At 28.9% G+C, this 16,768-nt stretch overlaps 1 protein-coding gene across 1 annotated transcript in view; it reads right to left on the minus strand.

Moving 5' to 3' along the window:
• Positions 1-2,649: 2,649 nt before the first annotated feature.
• LOC132929280 (chaoptin) overlaps positions 2,650-16,768 on the minus strand; it is an 85,484-nt gene continuing 71,365 nt past the window's right edge. The window contains exons 6-8 of the mRNA XM_060994529.1: positions 14,210-16,682; positions 13,558-14,074; positions 2,650-5,628 (exon numbers count right to left, since the gene is read on the minus strand). Coding sequence (XP_060850512.1) covers positions 5,279-5,628; positions 13,558-14,074; positions 14,210-16,682 — 3,340 coding nt within the window. The 3' untranslated portion in view covers positions 2,650-5,278. The remainder of the gene's footprint in view (positions 5,629-13,557; positions 14,075-14,209; positions 16,683-16,768) is intronic.

A 16,768-nucleotide genomic window follows, 5' to 3' on the forward strand; every position in this document is an offset into this window, starting at 1 on the left:
AATATTTATTTCCAATAATTTTATTCGTTGCGAATAATATCATATAATATGAAATTTCCAAGCCATCATTTATTATGGACATATATTATAATAGTGTAATCTATAAAATATTAATTGTAAAAACATATTAATATATTATATGAGCATTTAGTTGATTATACTTAGATAAAGTTACATACCGCCAATTTGTTTTGAAAACCGTTTAACTACTTTTATAGATTTAGATTCAATATGTTACGTAAATATTAACGGGCTTTTGCTGAGGAAAGGCTGTTAGGATATTATGCCTGGTTAATTAACGCCTGTCTAATATGTATCTATGATCGTTTCACTACAAGTTGTTACTATTAAAGTGTGTAGTTAGTATCTACTTAATTAATTTTAGAGTTTATGTTAACACCTCTTTAAACCATTAACAACAATAAAAACCGTTATCATTGTTCGTATATATACATAAAATTATAATAATAAAAAGTAGGTATCTACATACAGATACAATACTGAGACTAAGGGCACTCGTCTTACTTTGCTCACATCAATGCAGGCCAGCATTAATGTATTAAGCCATTATTTTTTATTTCGGAACGATAATAAACCATCGCGTTCGCGTTCATAAAACAGTTCTTAACGGAACTTGAATTACACGAAAATAATCAAGCGTTATTTTTTTATTAACTATAGTGTGTTGTAATTTATACAATTTTCATACTTTATTAAAGAATTCTTCATGCCTACTACCGAAAACTGGTGTTTATTTCTAAGAATACATTAAAATATGTTGAATTTTAAATTTCTAAATAAATAATTAGGTTAATATGATAACTACATTAGAAATATAATATATTCGGAAAAATTACATACTTACGTTATTCTTTCAGAGCCTAAAGACTAAAATTAAATGTATTCATATCATTAATGAATATAAATTTAATTATTTAGTTGTCTAATATCCAATTAAAACAATTTTATAAATTGTATTAGTTAGAATTCTAATGGTTTGATATCAATTAAATATTAAATTAGCCAAATGTGTGTTTAAATTTAAGAATAAACTTCGGAATTTTGACAAAGAGAAAGTTTTTGCTTATTTTTTTAACATAAAGAGAGAGAAATAGAAACTATGTGTTTGATCAGGATAACACTATGCACTTCACAGTAGGTTTAAAAAAGATTTTTTTCTGTAAAGATTCAAAAGGAGAAAAACTCGTTAGTCTCAATTATATGGTCTGTCAAACTTTCCGTAGGTTTATAATAAAGTAATATAAATTAAAAGTTGTATGCTATTGTTAAAAAAAGTATTGTATATTTTAAATTTAAACATACTTATACAAAATAATATCAAGTTCTCGAGTACAAGTGTATAATATAATAATCGTATTCTCGTTCACTTGTACCTATTCACTAGTGAGAATACATTAAGTACAGCGCACATTGAAATAGCTAATTAAGTAATTTCATACATTATTTAATTATTTATGAAAACGAACCAAGATTACTATCATAATACAATTAAACATTTAGTTGACAATATGAGAAATCAAAAATGTGTTATCTATGCGCAGTAAACTTTCTACTTTAATTTCTTCTGGAATATAATTTTCTAGTAATTATGATCTATAATTTTGTTATCTGAAATCTGATTACAATTTACGCAGTGTTATATATTAGATTAAAATTGATGCAGTATATAATGTACATTTTAAAAATTATATTCAAGGCAAACAAATTTTGGGAAAGTATTTAATAAACGTAAAAAATAAAATATTTATCTAATAAAAAAATGGGTAATGAAAATAAAAATATGCGTCAACATATTGTTTATGTTCTTGTACACGTATAGAAATAAAAATGACTAAACAATTGAGAAACTATTTATATATATATATATATATAATTTTATTGGCTTTCTAATGATTTTTTACACTCAGTCAACGTGCCACAGAGTAAGATGTAGGTATTTTATAAAATATTTTATATGGATGGTTTAGTGGGTTTTCATAATGATATATATTATTTGCACACGTACCTTTTATATACATATACTGTTTTAAAAAGTCAACAAAGTAGACTGTTTTAAACGGTCAAAAAATATTTTTATTAAGGTCAAGGCTATAAAAACTAAATTAAAAATATTTTAAAACTTACTATTTCCTTCGAATTCGTACTGGTGCACATTGAATAATTTTAATGCAATAAAATATAACGTAATATTTATTTTTAACTCTTTTTATGTTACCTATTCAATATTAACTGATAGCTATAATTTTATTTTGCTCAATCTTTAATGCAGCGTGATTGTATGGAAATATAATCTATATAATAATATATCAGCTATAATAAACATTAAATTGAATCATTATAAGTTTTAATAAAATTATATTTAAATAATTTAAGTTTTCGTGAACAATCTAAGAGTTGTTGTATTTACAGTTGTTTTAAAAAAAAAACATCCAATTATTAACATCAATATGTTATTAAAAAAAAAAAATATATATATGTATAATATATAACAATAATTGTTTATTAGTTTCATTTATTTTTCAGAAAATGTAAAAATATTCAGTAGTGTTTAAAGTACCTACCTAAAGGTATATTTTATTTTGAACAGGAACTAAAAAGATGTGGTCGAAATTAAATACACGTAATATATTTATCATATTTAAATAATTATGTATATTATTATTTACAAAACAAAGCTGTCTTAAATTGTAAGCATTACATGTATACAGGTTTATATTATATTATCAACAAAAACTATAAATATTTATATTGAATTAAAAAGTAAAAACAAATAATAAATAAATCTACCGTATAATATAAATAATTGGAAGGATGAAGTGGCGCATTGGAGGACATGAATTATTAACAAAACAATACGTTTATTCCTTCTTGAACAACTCGTGAATAGTTAACGCGAAATATTCATTGAACAACAATAACTTTATTATACGTACATATTATTATATATTATATTATAAACATAGTACAAAACAAATATATATTTTTTATCTTCGTTGATATTTTTTATGTGATCGCAAGTCGATCTAATGGTTTACATTTATTTCAATTCAGTTTTTTAAAAAAAATAAAAAAGTCCCCTTTCAAGATATAAAAAGATGTGACTTTTTTTATTTTGTCTTTTTTTTGTTTTACATAAAATATGACTCGTTTTGAATACGGTCAAAGGACTGAAAACTATTCAGATACAAATTGGTCAACCGTAACTAACTTGAGTTTGCAATAAAATAGTAGATAAAACTACTAGATCTCGTTGTGATTTTTAAGGACTTTTTTTTCTTTTAAATTTCATTAATGTCAGACAAAAAGGGAAGGCATGTTTTACGCTTTCGCGGAGGAAATAAAATATGGATAAATAATTGTATCCAGCGTAGTTCAATCGGAATCTATCTGACATCCTCGTGTTTGTATACAGTAGTACATATATACTTTGCAGTCCACATAATAATGTATACCGATTTAATCAATTCAACTAAAGCAAACATTTGCATGTTACAAATAAACTGCAATATATTATACAACGAAATCCTTTATATATATTATTTTAAACCATAAAAATCGCATGTAAAATGTCAACCAACCATGTAGTACGGGATGCAATCATTACTCTGGTATAACGAGTTGTTTTTTAATATTCAAATTAATGAATGCGTTTATTTGAAAAAAAAAGGACCATGGACCGTAAAATTTACCCTTTCTTCAAGGGGTATGTATCATCGAAATAAAATGATTTTATTAATCATTTTATATTAATATTATTTTAAGTTTAAAAATCAGAAACAAAATTGGTTTTTTTAATTATTATTATTATTATTATTATTATTAGTTATAATATTTTATTATAATTATTATCTAAGCAGAGTTCAGGAAATTCCAATTTTCTTTTTATTATTCGTTCGGTACATAAAATCACTTTAAGATTATTCAAATTAACTGACATTTTATTGAAATATAATATCGCAATATTCTTGTAACATTATTTTGACTGACAGTTATAAACGATGATAGTCGGTTTCGTATTACCTAATACATTCTTATAAGTATAGATAATAGTTATGACATCGTAATAATACTTAACCTATAAGAACATACACACTCTGATATCTGAAAATTCGTACCATAATATTATACTCGGTGCGTTTTCTTCGTGTACGCACCGGACGTAACGTATTAAAATGCATACAAACCCGAATGGTAATTTCGCGAATTCACTAGGTGACTATACTTACAGTGATGACGTTAAATATAATATTACGGAGGGTTCTCTGCGAGCTTCTATTTTTGCGATCGGGCGGCAAACAAAACGAAAACCATTACGAGTCTGTCACGGTGTGACGGTATAGCTATAGTATACGCGTTCCGTCGGTACCGTGGTTGCGGTAGGACAGTATACCTACACAGGAGTCTCGGTATGGATTATGGTTCGCCGAGGGTGGACCGTACGTGTTTTACGATCGGAAATATGACGACGTGACTTCTGCCGTATACGCGCGCGCGCGCGTGTGTGTTAATGGTCGGAGATAAAGGTGGGAAAATATGTTTAGATTAGGAAAATAGCTCACATTTTATCGGGTCGCGGTATAGGGTCACGCCCGTATGCAAACACGACCCCATTACCCCCCCCCCCCCCCACTAGTACGCGCGGGGAGCGCCGAGACGAGTGGGGTCAACCCTTCTTTTGCCGAAAACGATCCGGTTCGCGGGCGGCCCGCCTGCGACGAGAATAAAACTGAGTGATAATAATTTTTTTTTCGACGTCTGTGCTCGCCCCCACAACAGGCGTAATCTTTCGGCGGCAGAGGAAAAATCGGTGCGGCGGACGAGGCATCGTTTAAAAATGGATTAGAAAATGATTTACCCGAATCTATCGTCTATATATATACATATATTATATACACACACACACACGACCCTACCGCCGCACACGGAGACACACGGGCGCCGTCATCAATCCGAGTTGCGCACCGCTGGTTGTGCGTCCCGAGGGGGGTGCATATAGTCAGTGACGTTTTTTTTTTTTGGGGGGGGGGGAGGGGCGGATTGAACTCACTTATATATACACTTTACATATTGCCGGTCGAAAAAAGAACATACACTTTACGAGTAGAACGGTAAAAAAAAAAAAGGAAAAACGACCACGGGAATGCCGTTTTCGCCCGCCCCGACGGAGACCGACCACGTCACTGACGCGCCGACGACGGTACAATAATAATATAATTATACGGTGTGCGCAGTGAGCTGTTGTACGCGTCTCGTCCGTTCAGTAGACGTTGCACCAGACGGTGGCCAGGTAGAACACGGCCAGCGAACGGGCCAGGCAGACGATCAGGTGCGACGTCTTGGCCGCCGTGTTGCCGGTGCCGCTGCCGCTCAGCGCGCTCGCCTTGCACCGCAAGTCCTCCGGGTAGATGTCGGCCACGGGCACGCGGGCCCCGCCGTTTCTGGGGTCGGCGCACGTGGCCCGCCGGGCCGTCCACTGCGCCAGTTGCGTCTCGGCCATGCCCAGCGTGTGCACTTGCACCGCTTCCCGGAGCCACCGGCGTAGCCACTGGCCCAGCCACAGCAGTCCGCAGTCGCACTGCAGCGGGTTGTCGTCCAGGTACAGACCGCCTGCGAATCAGACCGGCAAACGCCGCGATGTCAGTTTAAATTAATAATATTGTGCACAGTTATTTATTTATTTATTTTTTAGAGTTTTGACGGATTTGGGGCCGGCAACGGTTCCGATATGTCTGATGTGGTTCAACACATCCGTCCCGTAGTGAATATTATATTATAATCTATACAGGTATCAAGTCGGAATATCGTGAATATTTCAATTTAGGTACTATAAGCAGTGGCGTATATAGGGCGGAGGTTTAGGGGTTAAACCCCCCTGAAATGTATGGTTGGTACGGGCATTGATTTTGATTGAAAATAATTAATTGGAATTTAAGAATGGAATTTTTTTTAACTCCCCCCTCCCCCCGAAATTAATTTCTATATACGCCATTGACTATAAAGTGTTAATTTCATGACGAAACCCGAAATGCCGTTTACGCCGACTTACAGGAGTATATTGTCAGAACAATTATCCAACATTGTTGTACATTTTATTAATTTTACCTATATATACTAATATTATATTTTACTTTTTAAATTTAACTAGATGTTTGAAAATATAGTTTTTTTTTTATCAGATTATCTTAAAAATACACCACGAAAACGCAGGCCTTGTGAATGGTGGTATTTAATCAGAACCTGATGACGGCGAGTGCTAATCGACTGAAATGTATTTGGAACGTTATCAAAACGCTATTGCTTTTTTTCATAAGCATATTAAATTATATATTTTGTTAAATTTATTTCTATCTGTGATTCATCATTCATCAACAAGTTGTAAAAACCGTCCATTGTATATGTTGATGTTCGTGTTTCTAAATGTATTACCATAGAGCCGACAAAAGTTTGTTTTAACCTCGTGCTGTTAGTTTTTAACGAGTTGAAATTTTTCTACAAAACTCATAATTATTTTCTTGCAAATAACGATCTATATCCTATAATTATTTGTTCGCCTGATAAGTTTGCGTATTACACTATATTAAATAAGTGCGATTTTATGGCGAAAATTGTGTAAGTAATTGATTTTGTTGAAGAAACTATAAATAAACATGATGTATATTAAACAACTCGTTTAATACCACTTAGTTAACAGTTTTTTATACACGTTAATTGGTATTGAATTGTTCAACTTTTGAATTTTTCAACAATTCCGTGTTATAAACAAATACTATTTAGTTTCTCTGCATATTATAATTATCACAGGTGTTTTGAACCTTCGAGTTTGAAAATACACAATAATAAAAATGTATAGGATTAACTATAATCAGTATATTATTAAAAATAACGAATAGTACCTATTTTTAGTTAGTTTTGAAAAATATATACAATAATAACGTAATATTATTATATGATGTTTATTGATTTAACTAAAATTTAACGTAGATGTAAACAGTTAAACGGAAGACGTAAGGGAAAACTTGAAAACAATACGTAGTACGTATCTACCATATTATTTTATTTCCGTTTAAATCTCTATTGCTATTTAAATAACAGATGTCAGAACTTAGTTTTCTGAATTTTTAGTTAAATATCTGTCGTTAAAATTTTTAATTAATTTACATCGGAATGAATTTCTTGGATAAATATTTTCATTATGTAGATGAATATATAAAACAATCGCTATTATTTGTCGGTATTTTTATGAGATATTAATATTTATTTGCCACAATAAGTACGATAAAAAATTTAATTACTCGCTAATTATGAATTCAAATGAACTAAAATTATTTAAAAACCAAATATATTTTTCGTTCCAAAAAACAACTAACAGAGTACAGACATATCAATACATAACATATTTATTACTAGTTTAATAGATTGTATATATATAGGCTTATAGTAAGCTTATTTTTTTTGTTTTTGTTGTCGTAAGAGTTAGTAAAAGTTAATAACACATAATAATAAAAAAAAAAAATATATCTATGATCATAGTTGTATTTAGGTTGTAGAATTGTTTTATAAATACATTTTTGTTTTAATTTGTTTCCGTTATAGGATTTTGAATACATTTTTACTATATTTTAATAAAAATAAAGTATAAAAATATATTATTTTATAATTATTACTAACAAAATCTTGTAAAATATAAGTATAATTAAACAAAAACTTTGATGATTTTAATGTAATATTAATTTATTATATTATAGTGAGTTACTTTTTGCCCGTCAAAAATATAATAATAATGATACATTTTTTTTTTTTTTGATACGTTATTACTTATTATAGCTCATTTTAAGGAATACCCTAATACACCATAATAAATTAATAGAAAGGACATTGTACATAAAACAAAAATATAGGCACGGAAATAGTATTAAAATTATTTAATATAGTTATTATTATTATTATTTTTTTAACGATTATTATTGTTTATAATACGAATCAAAAGTACCTTTATAATCGCAAAAACACACTTATTTACTGATTAAACTGTTTGAAAGAGATTATTTGTAGACACGTTAGTAAAATGTAGAATATTTAAAATGTAAGTATACAACACAAATAAAAATTATTATTGTAATTGTATGCTATTTACAATATTAATTTTTATTTAGAATATTATACATCTTGAAACCCGTCTGATTAATAACATATTTTTTATTATATTTTCACTACCATGAAGAATATTATCTGAGGCAGTTATTTGTTTTGATTTTAACGAAATAAAGTGGTACAATAGAGTTGAATCTTAAACATTAAAAATCCTAGTGCATTTGCCATTTGTAACAGTTTATTATTATTGTAAATTTGTAACTTAATATTTTCGCATTTGTTGGTCATATAAATAGAAGTTAACTTTATTTGGAATATCAATTTTCAAACGAAATGTACTAATAATTGAATCGATATACATTATAATAGTATATTCTACTGATAATACTTGATATATTGTATACTATATTTACATTTATATATTGTATATACAATATACATAATTTGTATGAAAACGTAACCCTTTACCATTAGCATGGAGTCCATTAATTAGTGAACTTGTATGACGTATGAAACGGATTTGTATTGACACTATGACGGACAGTTTAGTGAGTTTTTTCCTGCCTAAAGTATATAAAGGTTCAAGGTTTGAGAATACCATTGCAATTATCTGTCAATCAAAGCGTAAGAGATATTTTTCTGACAAGTATATGATTTTTCACTTATCAAAATGTTTAGTTTAATATTAATAAATTAAAATTGCTTTGAGTGATGGTTAAAATTATAGGGTTTAAAAATAAAATGTATTTATTATACTATTTGAATACGTAAACCACCGATGACCTCCATATTATGCACATTTTTTCACACAAATATTGTCAAATTATTTAAAAGTTATTTTTCGTAAATGGATAGGTAGGCACATAAAAAACTATTTTTTATGCATTTTTCGTGAAATTTTTACATAAAAGAATTATTATTATTATTATTATTTTTAATTATTGTATATGATAAAAAAAACTCGTTATATATGATTTTTAAGGATTAGATAATTGATCAAATTTTGAAAAGTTTATTTTTAATGCTATTTAATTTGTAAGCATATTATATTGTATGCATTGTATAAACTTCAAAAAATTATGATTTTTCTATACACCTATTATACGAATATGTTTGTTTAGTTTATACGTCTTAATAACTAAAAACTATATTATAAAAAAAAAAAAATAATGTCTAGTTAAAATTTAAATTAATATTTAACTTTGAATTTTTCAAAAATACTTATTTGACTAATGGTTTATTTTGATTATTTTATTGTTGAAAATATACTAGTTTATTCTTTACCGTAGAATTTTTATCATAGCATCGTCAGATAAGCTCAAGACCTAACAGAAACATTGATATAAAATACAATTTTATCTGTAGACTTTTTTTTTTTTTTTTTGATAGTCTTCATTAATAAGAGCAATAAAAATAATGGTAGACGTTTTAAGTTCAAGAAACATTGATGTTACTAACTTATTTTGAAAGCTTTCAAATAATGGCCGTGCTTTGGTGGGAAATGTTTCCAACTACACACGTCTTTCGTATGTTATATTACTGAATCAAACTATTGCCCATTATTTCAATTTGTTTTTGTTGTTCTTTTTTTCTTTTTTAATAAGTTTTTCTAAAATAATTTACACTATAAAAGTTGATATAAAAATAAATATGATAAAAAAAACGCTTATATATTTTTAAAAAGAATTGAAAAAAAGGTACTTGAAATATTAGCTGGTCTACGTGTATTATAGCCTTTACATTATAATTTTTAATGACGCTTCTTTAGAATCATGTTGTCGTGTATAATTCGAGTTGTATGCATCCCAAAACTAATTATAATATTTTGTTATAATTTGAATTTTTAAAAAAATATGCATAAATAAGATGAAATCCAAAGAATGAAAAAAGAGTATTTTTAATTTATTTTTTTATCCAGTTCTAATATTACATATATTTTTTTGTACAGTCTAAGATTTAATTGGTTATCTTTCAAGTAGGTATTTCACTAGTATTATATTAATTTTGGCTTATTTCGAATATTTTTTTGTGTATTGGTACTTTTTTGAAAATAATTAAGTCGCCTACGAGTAATTAAAATGTGTGTAGGTAGTTGTATTATAATACTATAATGTAAATCAGGCGTAATTTCATCTTAAGTTTATAAAATTACATTATAGTCTTCGTACATTTGAAATCAATTTCTCCAGCTTTTAAAATAATAACCATTATTTAAATTTGTTGCCCTATATTAATTTATAGCGTAGTTGCACGGCATTTAGTGAATTTGTTTCCCGTCTACTCAAACGTCTCTCAGCGTGTAAATACAATCTCAATGAAGTAAGTTCAAAAAGTTTTGGTAACACTATTGATAAAGATTTCTTCATGTGTCAATAAATAAAAACGATCATGTTTAAAATAAATTGAATATATTGACTCATGGTGTCCATAGAAAATCATTTAAGCACCTATAATAAATGTAATAAATTATGAAACCAAAATAAATTATGTTTTATAATTATTTATGAATTTTTTCTGAGTTATTTAATTATAAATTTGTTTTTAATGTTTTGTATGAATAAAATTAATATTTTTGTCATTTGTGGTTATTTATAATATTTATTATATGTATGTTGTCATAGCTGTGTACAAAAATTCATCTTAGTAAAACAAAGCATGAATAATCATAAATTATTATCTTTAAGTTTAAATTATAATATGACATTTAAAATGGTATAAATAAATACAAATGTATTTACTATTTGTTTAGTAGGAAAATAATTAAAATATGGAACATACTGTACATATGCATTACATTACATTATTAAAGAAAAATAATAGTTATTAATGTCTTAAAAATTAATAATAAGTTGTAGAAGAGTAAATCTATTCAAATATTTATTATATTTATTTATTACCTACCTAATAGAATATAAGCGAATTTTTATTATAGCTCATATACAAGTTACTATAATACAGGGCTCACTAAATGGCGGCCCGCAGACAAAGAATAATTGACATATATTACGACAACATTATATATGTATTTAGAATTTTGACGTCCCTCGAAAAAATCTCAGATTCAGATTAATAAAAAAAATTAATTGGTGACCCCTGCTATTATAATATAATATTGAGTATTGGGAAATTAATAGTAGTTTATATAAATGACTATTATAACTTATGTATTTTTGTTATAATTTAATTTCTGATTCTAATGCTATTTTTAGTGCTTAGGCATGTAAAAATATTTATAAAATATTAATAAATTTAATTTAGAGATTCTGCGGACCATGGTTTTTAAAACAGTAAGCTATATAAATAAAATAAGACAAAATAAATTTAATGGCGCTAATTTTGAGTTTACTCGTAATAGAAAAAGAGCTACAAAGACGAGTGGCTTATGTTTTAAAGATTTATGTATTGGTTTATTTTTAGCTGTTAAAAGCTCGTGCAATAAAACTGTCACAATTGAAATGTCTAGTAAAATATACATTTAACCTTTCCCTCAATAATGACGAACACGTTTGTCCCCTTAATCATACGTTACACTGGTACGATTATAATGAAAATTGTGATTGTTATCGGGCTTGTGTCATTTGACCCACCTCTAGTCATCATCGATGTACATAAATTATTAACAGTAAGGAATGAATATTGTAATACCTACTATTTTGATACTATATTTTTTTTTACATCGATAACATAACACTCGCACAATATATTCTCTGTACTATGTGTTTAACAATAACGTGTTGAAGACATATTTTTAACTTGTCATTTCGACAATTCTTTGTGGTTATGAATGAGTGGGTGTGTGTGTGTGTTTACTTATATCGACCAAACGAAAAGTAAAAATACGTACATGTGTATAGAGAAATGAGAGAAGAAGGAGCGACCGAAAAGAAAATCGCGGTGCGACAAAAAGTCGCGCGTTGGATGCCACGGAGGGTGGAAAATATATCCTACCCGACACAGATGTGCTTTAATAAAACCCCTATTCCTCATTCGCCCCGATGCCACCACATACTCATTCTTTTCAAGCGGCACTTCGTCAGCACTTCAGTTCACAGTAGCGAACACAGCCATTCTGGAGGAGAAACAAAAAAAAAATAAAAATAATAAAAATAAAAATAAATAAATAAATGTGAAAAAAAATACAACACAAACTTCCGCACACTAGCACTCTTGTCAGCCTAAATACTCGAAGTGCTTGGTACTTTTTTTCCTCTCTTAATTTTTTTTATTCCTGCAGACACACACACACACACATAACAAATACCATTATGTTTGCATGGCACGAACAATGACCGGTCGGCAAATAAACCGCGTGTGACATTGTTTAAATTTATATACATATTATATTATAATTCTATGGTCACCCAATTTGCTCGAATCTCATGTTTTCTTTGTATTCCTGTCTTCTTTTATATTCCTTTTTACACTCGTCAACCCAGCACAAACGTATATAAGCTGTGTGTGTTTTTTTTTTTAATGAACTCATTATGCGGCTGGGAAACAAAACCATAAATGTAAATTAGAGTATAAATTTACCCGAATGTGAAACTAAATCATTACCTAAAGTGTAGAATGTAAATCACGAGTCAGTGTATACATATACCTAATAGGTGCAAAAATAAAACTGTCAGCTTATAAAAGAGAAACTAATCTGATACATTTTGAAGTACAACCAATGAAAAGGATTAGATGTATACATTTTATAAATACTATTTATTTTTTAATGCTTTTTAAAATTAAAATAATATTTGTTAAAATTATTTTTTCTATTATAATAGATACATTTAATAATAAAAAATTTCAATTAACTTTACAAAATTATATTTTAATATTTACTGGATTTTATAAATTTAATGTTATTTAATAATTATTCGTTTGTAAAACAAAAAAAAAACGTGGAATATGACATATCTAACAAACAAATTAATGTATGAATAGGTTACATTTTTTTACTATGTTTGTCATACATAAATGTATGTGAGCTTTAGAATACATTTATTATACAGTATAATATGTAGGAAAAATAATATATATACCTTGTATAAAACGAAGAAATGTAAAATAAATTTGGGTTTTTAGTATTTCATTCGTTAAAACTAATAATTATATATTATTAATACTCCGTTACGTAGTATACATATGGTATTTTAGATACAAGCAATATTACTCGATTTTTAAAATAGGTCAGTTGGTAATGAAAAATGTCTGTTGGACCCAACCTTTCAAAAGCTATATAATAATTTTATAGGTAAAATATATGTATAATCTATAATGTATATGATATATAATATATTATTATAATATTTTCTACAGTTTTTTTACATTATACTTAAAAAGGTAAATAGTTTATGTCTTATACAGGTTAATAATTAGTTTAACTGAGATTTTGTATAGATATACATTATACTATGAGGTCAATGTAAAATATTTAATTGAGAAAATACTTGCCTTTCAATATATTTGTACCAGAGTTTTCCCATGTAGTGTAATTGGAATATATGGTCAATGGATTGAGCGATGTAAGCTTGTTACCGGTTAAATCTAATGCCAGTTTTGGTACACCAACCAGTGGTAGCAACAGATCGGCAGGCAAATCTTCAATTGCAGTGTACCGAATGCTGATTGTTAATCGTTCGCCAACCCCTCGCTCCAGACCTGAGAATATCTGCTGGTCAACGTATTTTAACTTCGATCCAGTGATGGCCACCGATTCTAATTTGGGACCGCAGGTATCGACTATTGGTCCAAATAATTTAGAACCTTTCACGTGAACCGATAGTCTGCGGATTGACTTAACAGCAGCGCATACGATTTGTCCTAGATTGGGTCGCCAATCAGTGGCTAATGACCGGAGTGTGGACAATTTGGATAGTGATCCCACATCAAAACGATCTAAATAATCGAGTCGTTGGACTCGTAAATGTTGCAAACGGAATAAACCCGAAAAACTTGCTTTGGTTATTGTCTGAAACAGAAACATAAAATAACAAATTATTGAGAGCAAAGAAACTTTTTTCCCAATTAGGTAATAACAATACTTAAAAATGCTGTTATAGTATGTCTATAAAAAGCTTACAATAGTAAATATAAAAAAAATTACTTTTATAGGATTTGAAGATAGATCTAATGTTTTCAGCGATGGTATTAATGGCCAAACATGTGATGGAGAAGAAGTTAATTTATTGTCATTTAGGAACAATGTCTTGAGCCGGGACAACATTTCCATTGAAGATTTGGATATTTTTTCTAATTTATTTTTTGACAGCCGAAGTGAAATTAAACTAGGAAGTGGTAATGGTGGCGTTTCGATTAGCCCAGTATCTTCCAGGTTTAAGTGCCTAACGTTTTGTACATAGTGGAAAAGTTCTTTGAAATTTGCTCTGAGGCTATTTGAAGACAAATCTAATGAAATAAGATTGCTGAGTCCAACAAAAGTGTTGTCCGGAATTATTGTCAACTTGTTATTTGCCAAACTTAAATTTGCTAATTTGGGTACATCAAAAAACGTCGTCCCATCAACATGATCTATTCGATTTCCAGCCAATAAAAGATGTCTTAGGGTTGCACCCGTTTTCAATAATACCCCAGCCGGTACTGCGAGTAATTCATTATTGGATAGATCAATATATTCTAATGGCGTTCCTGATAATACATCCCAACTTAATGAGCTTAGTCGATTTCGGGCTAGAGATAATACTCTAAGTTTTGGTAATGTTGCAAATTGTTCGGATGATAATTGTTGTATTTTGTTACCAGATAAATAAAGTATTTGCAAAGAAGTTAAATTACAAAAAGCTTTTGATGCTATTGATGTCATACCATTTTCGGTTATTGAAAGTACTTCCAAGTTTGTTAAATTTACGAACTCTGAGTTATATATTTTGGTTATTTGGTTATGATCTAAATATAAGTTTCTGAGTGAACTAGATATGAAATATAACAGTTTAAATGGTAAATCTTGTAAACTATTATGACTTAAGTCTAATATTTTTATATGAATGGGTGTTACAGAATCGTCAATCGGTGTTTTCTCGATACAATTGTTGGATACGTTTAAAAATAATGGTGTTTTTGAATTAGTACAATTTACAAATGACGTCATTCGCAGTTCTTTTAATTGATTTCCTTGCAAATCAAGACGTTTAAAATTTGGCAAACCGTCAAACGCCGATGGTTGAATGTATTCAATTTGATTAAATGATAAGTCAATATTGAGTAGTCTTGGAAGTTCTTTAAAGGAATGTGACATAACTTCAATAATTTTGTTCCTAGATATAGTAATTGTTTGTATTTGCTGTAGATTAGAAAACGTGTTTGGCTCTAAGGACATCAAATAATTTTGATTCAGTCTTACTTCACGAAGATCAGTTTGATTAGGTGAGCTAAATGTCCCAGGAGCCAATACAGATATTCTATTGGACTCTAAGTTTAGATATTGAAGACTATCTAGCGAATATAATGCATTAAATGGCACAGATGAAATATCGTTATTATCAAGCACTAACCACAACAAAGACTTGAGATGTCTAAGTATTTTAACTGGAAAATTATCATAGTAAACACCGAAACTAATTTCTAAGCTTTCTAAAGATGTAGCCAAATCCAGGAATACATCGGCATCTACGTAATGAATATTATTAAAAGATAAACTTAATTCCCGAAGAGCATTCGTGTTTTTGAAAGGTCTTCCGATCAGTTCTTTCAACTTGTTGTTCATCAGTAACAATGTGTCAAGGTGCATTGCCCATTCTCCAAAATCGTTTTCTTTTATTTCTCTTATACAGTTATATCCTAAATTTAAATGTGATAGTTTAGTGCAGTTCGATAATGCGTTGCTAGGAATTTCCGTAAGGAGATTTCCAGATAGTGAAAGTGACCTTAAGCTTGATGACACGCCTGTGAAATCTGCCGAGTCGAGTTTATTGAGATCATTTGACGATAAATACAAAAATTTTAAATTTTTTAGTGTTCTTATTGCTGTAGGTATTATTCCTAAATTATTATGTTCCAAATCCAAATACTCTAGTATTCTTTCAAGGCCTTCAAATGTTTTGTGATTTAAATGTTTCAACTTGTTGTATGACAGATACATTCGAACTGACCGCAATCCATCAAATGCATTAGCATCTAGGGACTCTAAACGGTTCATATCCAAGTGTAAATTTCGTACTTCCGAACGACCGCCAAACATTCGACCTGACCAACTCTCTAATCGGTTCATGCCGAAATCTAAAACATCTAGCTTAACAAATCTATTTGGCATTATTTTTGTCATATTTTCTATATAATTGTCTCGAATGTATAATCTGTTTAACGCAGTTCCAGTTTCTAGTAGTGACAACGGAAACTCTTGTAGAAAGTTATTAGATATACTCAACGTTTCAAGCGTTGGTGGAGTTCTAATATTAGATGGAATAGACGTGATCAAATTGTTGTCTAAATTTAGTGTAGATAAAGTTCGTAGTTTTGAAAAGTGTTCTGGAAATGATATTAAATCATTTTCGCCGATAAACAAATGTTGAAGCGTATCTTGCAAATGATTCCAGTGCGTTTCTACTACTTCTATGTTATTTCTGTAATGTACAACATATTAACGTAATTAATTTAACTATTTTGTTCAATTATGTACGTATTTAATATATATGGTTACAGAAATATA

Source organism: Rhopalosiphum padi, chromosome 4, assembly GCF_020882245.1.
Source record: "Rhopalosiphum padi isolate XX-2018 chromosome 4, ASM2088224v1, whole genome shotgun sequence".
Taxonomy (NCBI): Eukaryota; Metazoa; Arthropoda; class Insecta; order Hemiptera; family Aphididae; genus Rhopalosiphum; species Rhopalosiphum padi.